Here is a 15,256-nt window from a genome sequence, read left to right as displayed (position 1 = left end):
TATTGTACCATTCAAGTGAAGTTTGCGAACGCCGTCTAACATTGGAGTATTCGGATTTCGGAATAAACTTTGAACATAAAAATATAAAATAAAGAAGAAAATTTGTTATAATGTATAATTTTCTTAATTTATAAATATTGGATCATCTAAAAAGTATTCGCAGTACTTTGTCACTAGATATATGACCATCAACATACATCTAGTACCGCGGATACTTTTTAGATGACCCAATATTATTATTTAAATACATTTCCAAAAAAAAATTTTTATATTTATTTTTTATTTTTGTTATTTTCCAGTAAAGACAATAAACATAGAATATGTATATATACATACATATAATATATGTGTATATATTGGGTCATCTAAAAAGTATCCGCGGTACTTTGTCACTAGATATATGACCATCAACACACATCTAGTAACAAAAAACCGCGGATACTTTTTAGATGACCCAATATATGTGTGTGTGTGTGTGTGTATGTGTGTGTGTGTGTGTGTGTGTATATATACATATACTATATGTATGTATATATACATATAATAGCTGTGTTCTAAATTTACTGTTAGTGTTGAAAATGTATAATACACGTGATATAAACTGTAAATTTTTAGCGTTGACAGTAAATTTTGGAAAACAACCAATACGTATATATCAAGAGATATTATGGGTGTGTTCCGATATACACTACTGCCAGTACTGGCAGTACTGAAAAATTGTTCCACTATTACTACGCAGCGCGTTGAGATAGCATCTAGTTCTCTCAATGGCCTAGTTTCCTCTGAGAGTTTAAATCGGATCAGAATATAAGGAGCTCCGCACAATAAAAGGAAAAAACTGTTGCACAATACATGATTTCTGATAGGTTGAAATTCTTATTCTCTGTTCTCTGTTCCCTGTTCCTTTTATTGTGCGGAGCCTTTAAGAACCAACCAATTACAATCGATCATATTCCCCTGTTACAGTCGAACGACAGGGGAATGCTCGACTGTAGTTGGTTCTTACATTCTGATCCGGTTTAAACTCTCGTTGCAAACTAGGCCATGACATCATAAATAATAGCTATATTAATAATTGCTTTTCATTTACATCGATTCTTAGATAATTCTCACTTGTGACGTCATAACTCAGTTAAATGCACGTTCCTTTTACATTCTGACAAGTGAAATTTAATTGAATTTTTATCTACAATCTGCACAAGATCGAAACCGTGTACTTTAATAAGTCTCACTATAAAAGTCAGGTTCAAACCTGTGTTGTCTCTGATTTTAACTTTTAAAATCACAACTTTTTACCAAACTAAGCAAATAATGACGTTAATCTGAGTATGAAATACTCAGCTCACTTCAGACTCAATTTCATTTGTGTGCAAATGGAAAGCAACTATTGCCACTACGACTACTGCAGCTTTCGAAGTAAAGCACTTAAGCTGGAAACACAATAAAAGCACAGGCAATAGGTACAGAGAATAAGAGATTTCAACTTATCAGAAACCATGAATAATAGAATGGACGCTTTCTGATAAGTTGAAATCTTTTATTCCCTGTTTCTATTGCCTGTGCTTTTCATTGTGTTTCCAGCTTTACAGTGCAATATAACGTCGTTTAAAGAAGCATAACGCGTCGAAATATTCGATCCAGGAAATAAGAAAATATACACATTATATTGGGTCATCTAAAAAGTATCCGCGGTTTTTTGTCACTAGATGTGTGTTGATAGTCATATATTTAGTGACAAAGTACCGCGGATACTTTTTAGATGACCCAATATTTAACTGCAGAAAATGCACATATATTCATTTTAACGAAAATGACTCTTAAATTCCATATCTGAATATTCATTAACTGTGTGTGTGTCCATATAGAGTAATTATTTACGGTAATTAGAATATCGTCACTAGGTCATCGTGCTATATGTAGCACGATTATATGAACCAAATATCGATTCATCATCTTCAACCTTGAAAAATAGACGATATAGCTTAAGAAAAGTGGACATTGCTATGTAGTTTACATTCACTTTGTCAGAGGATAGTAGGCAACATGTGATGTTGCGAGCAGCCGCACCAATAGCCACCTTCTGCGTGTTCAGGCAGAAGAGCATCAGCTTCCTAGGACATTCAATCAGCGCTGAAGGCATCAAACCTTTACCCGAAAAAGTCCAAGCTATCGTCGAATTTCAGGAATCAGCTACGGTCAAAGGACTTCGACGTTTCTTAGGAATGCTCAACTTACAACCGATCTCTTAAAGATTTCGCAAGCATGCAAGCACCATTGCTAAAGATAATCTCGGGACGTAAACGCAACAACAATGAGAAAATAGAATAGACTTCTGAGCTCAAACAATCTTTTCAACGAGTTAAGGAACATCTCGCTCAAGCCACCTCGCTTGCATTTCCAGACAGCAAAGCAACACTCTCGTTGCAAATAGACGCCTCAGGCAAAGCAATCGGCGCGGTATTGCAACAGTACAGCAACGGATTTTTACAACCACTCAGCTTCTTTTCAAGGAAGCTCACGCCTTCACAAAGTATAGTGCATATGATAGAGAATTATTAGCTATCTATATGGCTATCAAACATTTTCGATATATGCTAGAAGGACGAAATTTTCACATTATCACAGACCATAAACCCCTCGTGTACACATTCAAGAGGAAATCAGATCAAATGTCGCCAAGACAAACCCGTCAACTACTATTCATTTTGGAATTGACAATCGATGTACGTCACGTTTCAGGCGCTGAAAATATTGTAGCAGATGCATTATCTCGCGTCGACATTATCGTGATGCTAATTAGTCTCGATATGCAAGAGATTGCAGAAGCTCAAACCTCGAATTGCAACAACTGAAGCAATCTACATCAACGTCTTTGAAGTTCAAAAAGTTTACCTTATCGGAAACAGCATCCAATATTTACTGTGACACTTCAGAAGAAGAGATCAGACCTTACATTCCTGGACTATTACGAAGATGAGTTTTTGACATGGTGCATCAAATGTCTCATCCAAGCGGCAGAGCAACTCATCAGCAAATTGCGCAAAAATTTGTGTGGCTAAGGACATTAAAAAGTGGGCCCGCACTTGTCTAGCATGCCAGCAATCTAAAATTCATCGGCATAACCATATCTCGCCTACCAAAATACTAGTACCAAATACTCGTTGAGCATATACATATCGATATCGTCGGTCCTCTACCTCCATCCAAAAGTTTCAGGTATTTATTAACAATGATTGACTGATTTACTCGTTAGCCGGAGATTATTCCATTACAGGATTGTACAGCAAACACGATGGCGAAGATGTTTTTCACTCACTGGGTAGCCAGATTCGAAGCTCCACGCCTGATCACAACTGATCAGAGCTCGCAATTCGAAGCGCAGCTGTTCGATACATTAACCAAACTCGTCAGTTCTAAATGTTACCGGACAACTGCATACCATCCAGATCTAATCTAATGGCATCATCGAACGATGGCATCGCTCTTTAAAAACATTAATGTGCCAAACTCAATGGACTGATACACTGCCAGTAGTATTACTCGGACTGAGAACTTGTCTCAAAGAGGATCTAGGCACTTCTGTAGCGGAATTAGTGTACGGCACTACGCTCAAAGTACCGGATGAATTTTTCTCCTCTGAAGAAATGCCGAGCAACCCACGAATTTTCGTCGAGGATTTCCGTGTAATTATGCAAAAGTTGCGGCCTAGATCAACCTTTCATCACATTAGACCTAAGCTATTTTTCCATAAAGATTTGTATAATTGCTCTCACGTCTTCTTCAAAGTAGAAGACGTCCTCTGAATCAACCATACACCGGACCGCATAAAGTATTAGAGCGCATTTTGGACAAAGTCTTTGCTATAGAAGTCGACGGCAAATGCACCAACGCCTGTCGATAGACTTAAGCCCGCTTATGTAATAATTCAAGACTCAGAAACTACTTCGGCCATTGTGTCTCCGTCTTCAACTAACATTCCAGTGCAAGGAACCAAAGACATATCCTAATCCAGCAACCAAGCGAAAGACTGTTTTAAGAATTAATTCGCGCAATGTTACGTTAAGCAAACGGCCAACAAGTATAAGTTTCTGTTTGTTCCATTTAACTTTATTTTTTATTATTCTCGTTCTAGCGATAATATAACCAGTATTTCTTTCTTTAACATTTACACTGGGAGGGGAGTACTGTGGCGTTGCGAGCGTTGATTATGGCGCTGCGAGCGCCAGTTGCGGCGCTGCGAACATTCGTCGTGGCGCTGAAGTTGGTCCTTCTTCCCTGCTCTTCTTCCTTTCGCGCTCTCTCTGGTGTCATGGCGTACTGCGTGCAGATCTTGTGTAAGCCTCTGCGATAGTTAGTAAGTTAACTCAGAAGTTAAGGTTCCGAATCTTTGTGTTCACTTTGTGTTCACTGTGAGATCGATACCGATCATCGCTCATGTCTTGCGATAATCATTAACGTCATATAGTCGGATAAATACTCAGCGTATATTTTCTTAATTTCCCATATTCTAAGCAACGCAATACCAGTATCCGAGCCGTCTTACGCACGCAATCACGTTTCTATTTTTGTAATCTATATTTGCTAAATAATTAGTCAAGTTTGTATTAAACCGTATCTTATGATATAAGAGACAGATCAGTGAGTAGCATTCATTCACAACCTAACGATTTCCCGCCAATTATTCTTTAGTTGCCGTTAGTTGGTCATTGCTAGCACCCAGACACGCTCGGCGCTCTATTGGATACAGCAGCCGCATCAATAGCAACAATCATTTTGCGGTTACATGTTTTGGGCCGTCATGTCCTCTCTCAGGTTTCTCTCTGCATGTACAAACATTTTGTACACATCTGCATGCGCTGTGATCAGAATTTGGCACGTGTCTTTGACAAGTGCGGACATATCTGCGTCTAGTGTCGCATCGTGTGTTGCATCATCCGCTCTTTTCAGAGCGACCTGTGACTTTTTGAGTCATTATTTGACTCGCATTCCTATTTTACTTCTATTTGCGCCTAACTCCCTTTGCCTATACTACTAGTGGTATTTTGAAAATTATAAGTGTGCTTCCCATGGGAGGCGGGTCGGCGAATCCCGGTGAGTCCTCTCCTCGCCCTCCTTTGGTTTCTGCGAACGGCGTCACTCTCACTAACGTTTCGATTGAACACTTTGATGCCTTCGCCAAGGAAATACTTGTCAGGGCAACGAACGACACACGCGAGCAGATCGATCGCGCGGTCAAAAGAACCAATGAAGACTTGGCACTTGAGCATGAGCACGAGTACGCCAAACGTCGCAATGGATCGGGCCCGAGCCTGGACAAGGCTGTTTCCGTCTCTGTCTCTGCCTCTCTCGATAATGCAGCTCACTCTCGACAGATTTCTCATAATCTCTCTGACAACAGGTATGGTCCGACTGATCGCACACCTTTTATTGTCCATGTACAAGTGAACAGCGATTGCATAACCGAGAGCGCGTTCGAAGTTTTAATGAAAAGACAAATTGCTAAAGTAGTGCACTCGGGCATAGTATCTATGAAAAAGGTCTCACGTGGCAAATTTTTGGTTGAAATGCGCACTTATGAAATAGCTAATAACCTTGTGACTAACCCTGATCTCATTAAGGCAAGATACTCAATTTTTATTCCTACTTTTAAGATAATGCGCTCAGGTATAATAAGGGGCGTTCCGACTTCTGTAACGGATCAGGAACCCAAATTAAATCTTAAATCTTCTTGTCCTGTAACCGAAATTAAAAGACTTAACAGGCGCGTTGTTAAGGAAAGCGGTGTCGAATACACCCCTTCTACTTCAGTTAACCTTAAGTTTGCTGGGCAGATCCTCCCCAGGCAAATATTTCTTTTCTTGATTTCCAAAGTTGAAGTTTTACCTTTTGTCCCTAGAATCAAAATGTGTTTTTCCGGTTTCAAGGTTGGCTACATTGAAAGTTTTGTAAGATGTAAGTTTTATCGATCGAGATGCAGGTTGTGTGGTAAGGCTCACAGAGAAGACGAGACATGTGAGAGGCAAAACCTCCCCCCAAATGTATTAACTGCTTTGGAGACCATATCATCACGTCGACAAATTGTCCTCTCTTCATCAAGCAGAAAAAAGTACAGACGATCGCAGCCATCGAAAATATCTCTCTTGCAAATGCTAGGAATAGGCTGTTATCTACTCTCGATCTACTTTTAGATCCAGTACTGACTTAGGTAGTACGCGTAGCGTTCACTTTGCGGATGATGATTATCACAATTTCCCTTTACTCCCACCAAAGAACGGTAGCACCCCTCATTCGTTTGCCAGTTATAATAAATTCTCCCCTCTAGAAAATGCAGACATCTCTAGACAGTCGTATACCAAAGTCTCTGCCAAGAGTTCAACTCCTCGTACCTCACTCGAACATCCTCGGTTTCTGCGTCAGGGAGCGGGTGTTTCCCGTCCACAATCCCCTTCCCCATCGTTGCAAAACAATGATAAACTCAAGCAGGACCTCTTCAATGTGGCTCTTCCTCTCGCAATACTAATAATACTATAATAACTCTACGTCGTTGGAAGAAGCCAGGAAATATCTGATATCTCCGAACGGCAGATCTCTCAACATATGGGAGATGGCGTTCTTCTTAGTCACGATCGAATTACTCACGAGATAACTACCATCATGAACACGATAACCCTCCTGCCGGTTACATAGATGCGACCACGTTTTTTCATGATCTTCAGGCAATTCTTAAGCCATGTGTAGAACCGCACCCTCCTCGCTTCTACTGGCAGCCGACTAATTATAACGATCCGCGCATCTATTTTGATAATTATCAAACTGACCCTCCCACTTTTTCTGATGATCGCGCTTACAATTATTATTAATTTTTCTCTTACTTCACTTTATATCACCTTTCACTTTCATATCTCAGTTTTACTCATGTTTCTTAACAAGCCTGTTTCTATCGCTAGTTGGAATTGTAGGGATTTATGGGGGAAGCTTCCGGAGATCCAAGCTAATGATTACACATATGATCTCTGGTATCTTCAAGAGACTATGGTCACCGAGAATATTCATTTACACTCTAACATCTTTAATTTTGTTAGAGGCGACATTCGCTGTTCTTTAAGGTTAGATTATAAAATGAAATTATTTATTATTTTTATAAAATAAATAAAAAATATCCTGTTAATTGAAAATTTCTTTCATTTTACTAAAAACTGATGATAGCCTTATATACTGAAAATATTAGGTGTTGGAATTAATTCGTAGCGTTTTTTAATGAAAGAATGTTATTTATTTCACATGAGCATTAAAAAATACATTAATGAAAGTACTTCCCATCACTTGTAAAACGCTACGAATTAATTCCAACACCTAATAGATCGTTACACATGAATGTAACAGCTCATACAGGTGTTTTTTTTTTTAAATACTATTGGTAATACAAATTAGTTCGGTCCATTTTCCAAAAGATGGCTCCAGCTGTTGTGAATGGTTCATAGTGACAGCTGATTTTGGCGTTTTCAGAGAGATTAGACATCTGCTAATAATATTCAGTTTATATCGCTTTGAGTTTCATACAAAAACCTTGATTTTTACTATGTTTGAAATGTCGAATTTTGTGTTAATCAAGCAGCATTTGCGGGAGGTTCTAATTTTCTGCTTTAATTGGAAGAAAAGTGTAGCTGAAACCCATCGAATGTTTGTCGAAGTTTATGGTGACACTGATAAATCATATAGGGAATGGTTTCGATGTTTCAAAGATGGAGATTTCAGCGTTGAAGACAAGCCTCACTCTGGACAGTCAAAAAAATTCGAAGACAAAGAATTAGAGGCATTACTCGAAGAAGATCAGAGTCAAACGCAAGAGGAGCTTGCAGAATCATTGGGAGTAACTCAACAAATCGTTTCTGCCCGATTGAGAGCCATGGGAATAATTCAAAAACAAGGAAATTGGGTGCCTTATGAATTGAAACCGAGAGACGTTGAAAGGCGATTTTTCTCTTGCGAACAGCTGATTCAAAGACAACAAAGAAAAGTTTTTTGCATCGGATTGTGACTGGAGATGAGAAGTGGATATTTTACACAAGAAGAAAAAATACTACGCTAAGTCCGGTCAATCGTTGCCATCGACCTCAACATCAACACCAAAGCAGAACATTTATGGTTCGAAGATCATGTTCTGTATCTGATGGGACCAAAAGGGTGTTGTTTACTATGAGCTGCTGAAACCTGGCGATTCCATTACAGGCGATCGGTATCGGCTACAATTGATTCGTTTGAGCCGTGCATTGCGAGAAAAACGGCCAGAATACGAGCAAAGACACGATAAAGTTATTTTTCATTATGATAACGCTCGGCCTCATGTCGCAAAAATTGTAAAAAAATATTTGGAAACGTTCAAGTAGGATGTTTTACCGCACCCGCCGTATTCTCCGGACATTGCTCCTTCTGATTACTGGTTGTTCCGAAGGATGCAGCACGATTTGGCAAGTCACCGGTTCACTTCTCCAAAATTGGATCGCCTCCAAAGACGAGTCATTTTTTCGAGATGGAATTCGAAAATTGCCTGAGAGATGGGGAAAAAGTAGTAGCCAGCGACGGACAATACTAATTAATCTGTTCATTCATTTTGTTTTGAAATAAATGCATTTTTGAACACAAAAAAACGGACCGAACTAATTTGTACTCCCAATACATTGCAAAATAAATTTCAGCAATTTGAAATTTATAAGTTATATCACTTGATTTATATTCGTTAAAATTATTAATACAGTTTGATTTTATTTCATTCTACAGGGTGCGGCAGCATAACTTCCTTTTTTGAAATGCGCACCATTCAGTGGGTTGATGTTGTAGCGGAGCGCTAGTGGTCTCGTTCGAGAGGCGGGAGTATAAAGTTTTGTCCCGACACAGTTCAGTCGCCATCATGCGTTGGAACAGTGAGGAGCGTGCTTTTGCCGTCGAGGCCTACTTTTCGAGCGGATGTTCTGTGATCGCAACCCAGCGCGCCTTTCGGAATCGCTTTAATTTAGCCCCTGTCTCGGATCGGAAATCAATTGTTATGTGGGTTACTACGTTCAGACAAACTGCAAATGCGACAAGATGAAGAACTGGAGTCCCTCGGCCCATTAGATCACCTGAAAACATTGAGGCAGTGAGAGCTTCAATTTTGCGATCACCACAGGGTTCTGCGCGCAAACATGCGTCTGCCCTTGGACTTTCCGATTGTTCTGTGAGGAGAATTCTTCATGATGATCTTCATTTCCATCCTTACAAGATGGCGATTGCGCATGAACTTTCTGAGCGTGACTTCAATTCTCGGAGGAACGCGTGTGAGGTTCTTCTTGAAGTCGTTTCTGAAGACGCTATTGTTTTTTTTAGTGATGAAGTCCATTTTCATTTGTGTGAATCCGTTAACAAACATGCGCTATTGGGCTGACACCAATCCTCGAGAATTGCATCAAAGGCCTTTGCATTCACCTAAAGTTACAGTGTGGTGTGCAATTTCCTCAGCTGGAATTATTGGTCCCTGGTTCTTTGAGGAGAATGAAGTCGCAGTGACAGTGAATTCGGACCGGTATTTAAACATGTTACAGGAATTTTTTTTTCCACGGCTAGATGAGTTGGACTTAGGGGACATTTGGTTCCAACAAGACGGTGCAACGGCACACACTTCAAGAGCATCGATGGCTGTATTGAGGGAACACTTCCCAGAGCGCCTCATCTCAATTAGGGGCGATTTGGAGTGGCCGGCCCACTCTCCCGATTTGACCCCTTGTGATTTTTTTCTATGGGGTTTTTTGAAATCCTGTGTTTATGTGAACCGTCCAAGTACCCTACAAGATTTGAAGACCAACATCCAGGAAGAAATTGCCAACATAACGCCTGCTATGCTGGCAAGAGTCATGACAAACGCCAGAAATCGGTTTACTCAATGTATGGAGAATGGGGGACGTCACCTATCTGATTTGATCTTCAAAACTATGTAAAACAAAACTTTAGGTATGCGCCTACATTATAAAAAAAAATTAAAATGTTCTGATTCATACAATGGGTTTTATTAAGTTTTGAAAAAAGGAAGTTATGCTGCCGCACCCTGTATATGTGCAGCATGAGCTTCGATCTAAAAATTAACTAGTAAATTCTTTGTTTTCAAATACGTAACCTCAAATTCCTAAAGAAGAAAAGAATTAGAAACTTATTTTCCTTGTAAATATTGTACATAATATACTCCAATCAATTTTTACTTGATAGCATTTGTTTGTAGACTCAGACATAATAACCGTTCAAACATACTATTTGTAAAATAGATCGAAGTATTAAAAGAGCTGAATGTATGTGTTAACGAATCAATTGGTTACATTATCATAAATATACAGATTATAAATTTAATTTAGGCGCGAAAATCTGCATTAGCTCTGCGAGATCGGTCTTTGAATCCGGAATGGATCGAGCAGCTCGATTGGTTTTAGAAATGTTAATACCGAACGCAGATGAGATGACATGTAGCAGAAAGATGCGAGAAGAATGATTTTCGAGATAAAAGAGCAAACGGACGCCTCCGATTTGCAATGCCGAACATACCTATTCTCTACAAACACAAATTGTCTGTTTTAAAAATAAATTCTCTGCTTTACAAACACAAATTTGTGCTGAGTGTAGCGTTTACACGCAACTGGTGTGGTGCGAGGCTGCATCCAGTGTATCTCAAGGGACAACGTTAGAATTTAGAATATTCTCATTACTACAAATCTTAATAAAAATGTATGTACATTGTATGTGTATTCAATTTTCACATTTTTTGCAAATATTGCAGATTTTCTCAGCTTCGAATTCTTTACTGCTCGTTGTTCATTCGGTTGAACTTTAATGAGATGCGGCAAAATGTATTTTGCGTCGGAATGCGTCTTATGTAAAATTTTTAATCAATAGCAATGAGTTGCTGCCGCAGCGTGCTGCGTATGAAAAGTCAGCTTTATGCAGTAGCGGCAGTACTGCGAGCAGAGCGTATCCTAAGCAGAACCTCCGAGATAACTACGTAGATGGTACATTTCTGCGTAAACAAACGAGAAATTGCGCTGCAGTCGCCTTCGCAGATAGAATAGACAAATGATATCTGCAGCAGTAACTGCATAAACGAACGTATCTTAATGTCTTCTTTCAATTAATGGTAAGGACACTTAATGGTGGAGCCAATCAGTATTAGGCACATACATTGGTGTAATTCTCTTTATATTCACTCTATGGTGAGGGAGCGTTTATATTGGCCGTAATAGACAGCCTATAATCAGAGTGGCGCCATACGAGTATCACTTGTGATTGGCCATGTTTTAGCCATTCCCTCCAGTTTTTTAAACGCATTATTTTCTAAATTTTGAATTCATGCTAAAAAATACTCAAAAATTGTGACAAATTAAAAAACGATAATAAATAAATATACGTATATAAAATAATAATATATATAATATTGTATATAAAATAATAAAACTTTTACATATATTATTTATTATAAAATTTCATTTATTTTGTACTATTGCAATATTGTATATTTTGTAATATTGCACATTACTTTATACAAAACGTTATTTATTGCATATCATTTGCGCTATGTCGAAAACAAAATTTATTTTAAATAATATAAGAGGAAATAAACCGCAAAATGAAACATATTTTACTTAAAAGAATGATACATCGCCATAGATTTCCTGTCAATATTTGCGATTCGGTAATATAATTCTACGCTTATTTTTAAATTTTAAACGCACTGTAGCAAATTTTTTAAATAGCTTTAAATGCAAATTATGACAATTAAGAATGATCTGACAATTAATTATGATCTGTGGGAACAGAATCAAATTTATTAACTAAAAAGCTATGTAAATTTACATTATATTGTATTTTTTCAAAGTAAAGACTATAATGTCTATAAATATTTTCCAATTGTAAGAAAACTTAAAATGTCGCCTTATTAACAAAGTATAACGTATTTGCGTTGTAACATTTAATTCTCACCAGTTCAGAAAATTTAAAATTTAATAGTTTTTTTGAGTCAACAGATTCTATACAATTACTACATGACATGGTACATGTTTTTTTAACAGATGCCAAACAATATATAATCCTGCAACATTATATAAACAATTCATCTCTTTGTTATTATACGCTATTGTTAAATTATTATCAAAAGGAGGAATGTGATCTATGATTGCAGTAGAATGAGATACAGAATTAGATACGTCATTTTTTTTACACTTTAAATAATCTATAAAACCAGAAAGGTATTCAGTATTATCAGTCTCATAATTTCCTGTCAATATTGGTTTCATATACATCGATACAGCTATAAGTTTCAAATTATTTTTAAATTATAAAGGATCTAAAACTGGATTTTTGTGTCGCAAAAGCGAAAATAGATTTTCTATACAGTCTTGTGTAAGACGACCAGTCAAAACAAATTGAAAATTGCGATGTTCTAAAAGATACTCTACTAAATTAATAATTGATGTTGAGTATGATGCCTCTTTGTATAGGTTTATTTATCTTCACTACTTATTTTTATTTTCGTAAAAAGATCTATTATTTCACGAAGAAAAGAAATGTTAGCATTGTATATTTCTTTATTTCTTGTACCCAATAGTTGTTTAACAAACCATGAGGTTGTAATATATTCTGGCTTATGATTTTCATTAGCTAACAATTCTAATGTACTACTGACATGAGTTGAAAAAACATTTTTTGCTTTGTTTACATGCATTTTATTGTAATATTAATAGTTTTGATATCATATTTAATCTAGGCGTTAGAAAAAATTCGAGATCTTTCTGAGATTCTATTAATTCATTAAAATGTTTAATTTCAATTCTGTTACATGGTAATTTATACTTATTAACAAATTCTTCTCGCAAGATAAAAAATTTGTTGTTAAGTAATGATTCTTTTACATTTTTCAAAAAATGTGGTACATCTGCAATAAAATATAGGAATCTATTAGGATCAGAAGGATGGGGAATACAATTTCTAATGTCTGAATATCGTCTCACATTTATCCCACAACATTTCCACAGTTTACCATTTCCAAGATCCATATCAGAAGTTATATAATTAACATGAAGACCAATTATTTCAGCTTTATAAATTATCTGTAAAATGATATCTTTTAAAACTGCTCCATCAAATGAGTCGCCTAAAAATAATCCACCTGTAAAAATAATCCACAATATGCTTCCATTGATTAGCTGTACCTGTTAACATTAATGTTAAAGCATGCGTTGCATTACCTTCTTTATTTGGAAATGTTATATTTCCTAGTAATATTTTCGTTGAAGAATCATAAACACGTTTTGGTGTTATACTTATTTTATCAATAACAAGCCCACATTCTTTATCAATGTCATTTTGAAAAGAAGATACTTTAAATTGTAAAAAATCGAACATTTCGTTTGAAATACCACTCTCAAATTAAAAATTTTCCAATCTTCGTTGTAAAGTGCGCAAATTTGGAAGTGGTATTTTTTGTTGTAAAAACTCTTCATAACCATTAGTATCACAAGTAAACCTCAATCTAAGTGAACATTGAACAGTTTCATTAAGCCAATTTGTTTTTCGTTTTTTTGTTAATAGCTTTAATTTGTTCTTCATTGAATACTTCCTTTAAAGCTTTTTTTATATTGATCATTATTATTTTTAGTTCATTTTCAAGTCTTAATATTCTAGATCTTAAAATTCTCATTTTTTTGCACATAAGAGTTAAATGAATTTGCATTTTTCGATTTATTTCTTCTAATTTTTTGTTTTTATCTTTTTCTTTTTTTCCATCGATTTCTGATTATACTTGAAGTACATTTTGTTGATGATATATTAGGATTGATTATTGATGCATTAACTTCAACAGTTTCATTTATAGCTATCTAAAAGATATATTTATTATAAATGTTTATAAATATATATACTTCTTTCATTGATTTTTATCACTTTTATCATTGATTTTACCTTTCATCATTTACTATAATTTGATCTTCTTTGCAATCGTCAGAAATAAACCTACATTTATCCTCAACTACATCAAAATTTTGATTATTAAAAGGTACTTTCTTTTTTACAAAGTATCCGAAAATTGTTGGCACTACATTTGGTTTTAATTTCTTTTTATTATCCATTCTCTGTTCCCACATTTTAGGAGCAAAATACATCTGTAATAATATAAAAGAAATAAAAAATTCAGACAAATATTATATATGTATATACCATTTCATAAAATATTATATATTAAATATCGTAATTATCATATTATTTGATTTAGACTCACAATGCAATGATATATAATTGAAAAGATTATGACAAAAAAAGAAAGAATTAAATTCGTAACCAATGTGATGATTATACATATACTTAGTGCCAAGACATCGTATCTTCAGATATGATTATTATAATTAATCTGTGTATATTTTGTTACATTTTTATTTTAATATTTTAAACACATTATTTATAAAGAATAAATTACTTTACCTCACATACTGATGAATTTTTTGACGGTGTTCAATTTTTATATTTGCCATTTATACTCTTTAACCAATTCATTCGGCGTTCTGTGTCTTTCGGAATTATTTTCATAACATATTCTTTTTTTAATGAATTGTTACAAAACGGTATTGTACATCCAACCATATTTCTAAAATAATTTCGATAATTTTATTTTTCAATGTACCTTTACGTATCTATGTCGTTCAATGCTGTTGCACCTAATCCTAAAACTGACAGTTTGTTGAATAGACTGAGACCGTATATCTCTTTTTCTCTCGCAGAATTTCGCTAAAACATAGCGTGAAACATCATCTCTCGTATGGCGCCACTCTGATTATAGGCTCTCTATGTAAGAATTGAGAAAATTCACTGAATTAGCATTTGGAGCCGAAAATGGTGTCGAAGTACTATTCTAACCTGATTCTGTTAAAAGGTCAAAAATATAGAGGTCTGAAAGAAGAAGAAGAAGAAGAACCTGATTCTGTTATTATTGAAATTGCCCGGTTGCTGTGTCGAAAATTATAAAAATCGCAGCGAAAGAGGCTGAAGTTTTGAATAACCGCACATCATGGAGCCAAAATGGCGGCAGTTCGCAGTACTTTGTTATAATCTAGTGATTTTACGTAACTCGGAACGCACCTGGTGTCGTTTGTTGGAAAGCTCCCTGAATCTACCATGATAAACCAATCAGCGCATGCTCTGCTTTTCCGGGTCGATGTTGCTTGAGAAGGGGAATACATTTCTCCTCCTCTAA

The 15,256-nt window shown here is 36.1% G+C and overlaps 1 protein-coding gene and 1 long non-coding RNA gene across 8 annotated transcripts; one reads left to right on the top strand and one right to left on the bottom strand.

Moving 5' to 3' along the window:
- Positions 1 to 4,257: 4,257 nt before the first annotated feature.
- Positions 4,258 to 11,699, top strand: LOC147906950 (uncharacterized). The gene is made up of 2 exons (XR_015547851.1): positions 4,258 to 4,334; positions 8,779 to 11,699. It is a non-coding gene; the product is annotated as an uncharacterized LOC147906950 (long non-coding RNA).
- Positions 11,700 to 11,800: 101 nt separating this feature from the next.
- Positions 11,801 to 15,156, bottom strand: LOC147906949 (uncharacterized). Of its 7 annotated transcripts, none has more exons than XM_087414892.1 (6): positions 14,978 to 15,085; positions 14,488 to 14,847; positions 13,972 to 14,171; positions 13,260 to 13,889; positions 13,023 to 13,180; positions 11,801 to 12,103 (listed from the first exon to the last, which is right to left on the bottom strand). In XM_087414892.1, the coding sequence occupies exons 4-6, from the start codon at positions 13,414 to 13,416 to the stop codon at positions 12,077 to 12,079; spliced, it is 342 nt and encodes a 113-aa protein (XP_087271018.1). In that variant the 5' UTR covers positions 13,417 to 13,889; positions 13,972 to 14,171; positions 14,488 to 14,847; positions 14,978 to 15,085; the 3' UTR covers positions 11,801 to 12,076. The 7 variants fall into 7 exon arrangements, 2 of the variants coding, with proteins under 2 accessions (XP_087271018.1, XP_087271019.1); XR_015547850.1 differs by lacking the exon at positions 11,801 to 12,103 and adding an exon at positions 12,810 to 12,946 and having other exon boundaries at positions 13,023 to 13,121; positions 14,978 to 15,081; XM_087414893.1 differs by lacking the exon at positions 11,801 to 12,103 and adding an exon at positions 12,810 to 12,946.
- Between the last annotated feature and the right edge of the window lie 100 nt (positions 15,157 to 15,256).

Source organism: Acromyrmex echinatior, chromosome 17, assembly GCF_024713525.1.
Source record: "Acromyrmex echinatior isolate Ae372 chromosome 17, ASM2471352v2, whole genome shotgun sequence".
Lineage (NCBI taxonomy): Eukaryota > Metazoa > Arthropoda > Insecta > Hymenoptera > Formicidae > Acromyrmex > Acromyrmex echinatior.
This window is presented reverse-complemented; position numbering and strand designations above follow the sequence as displayed.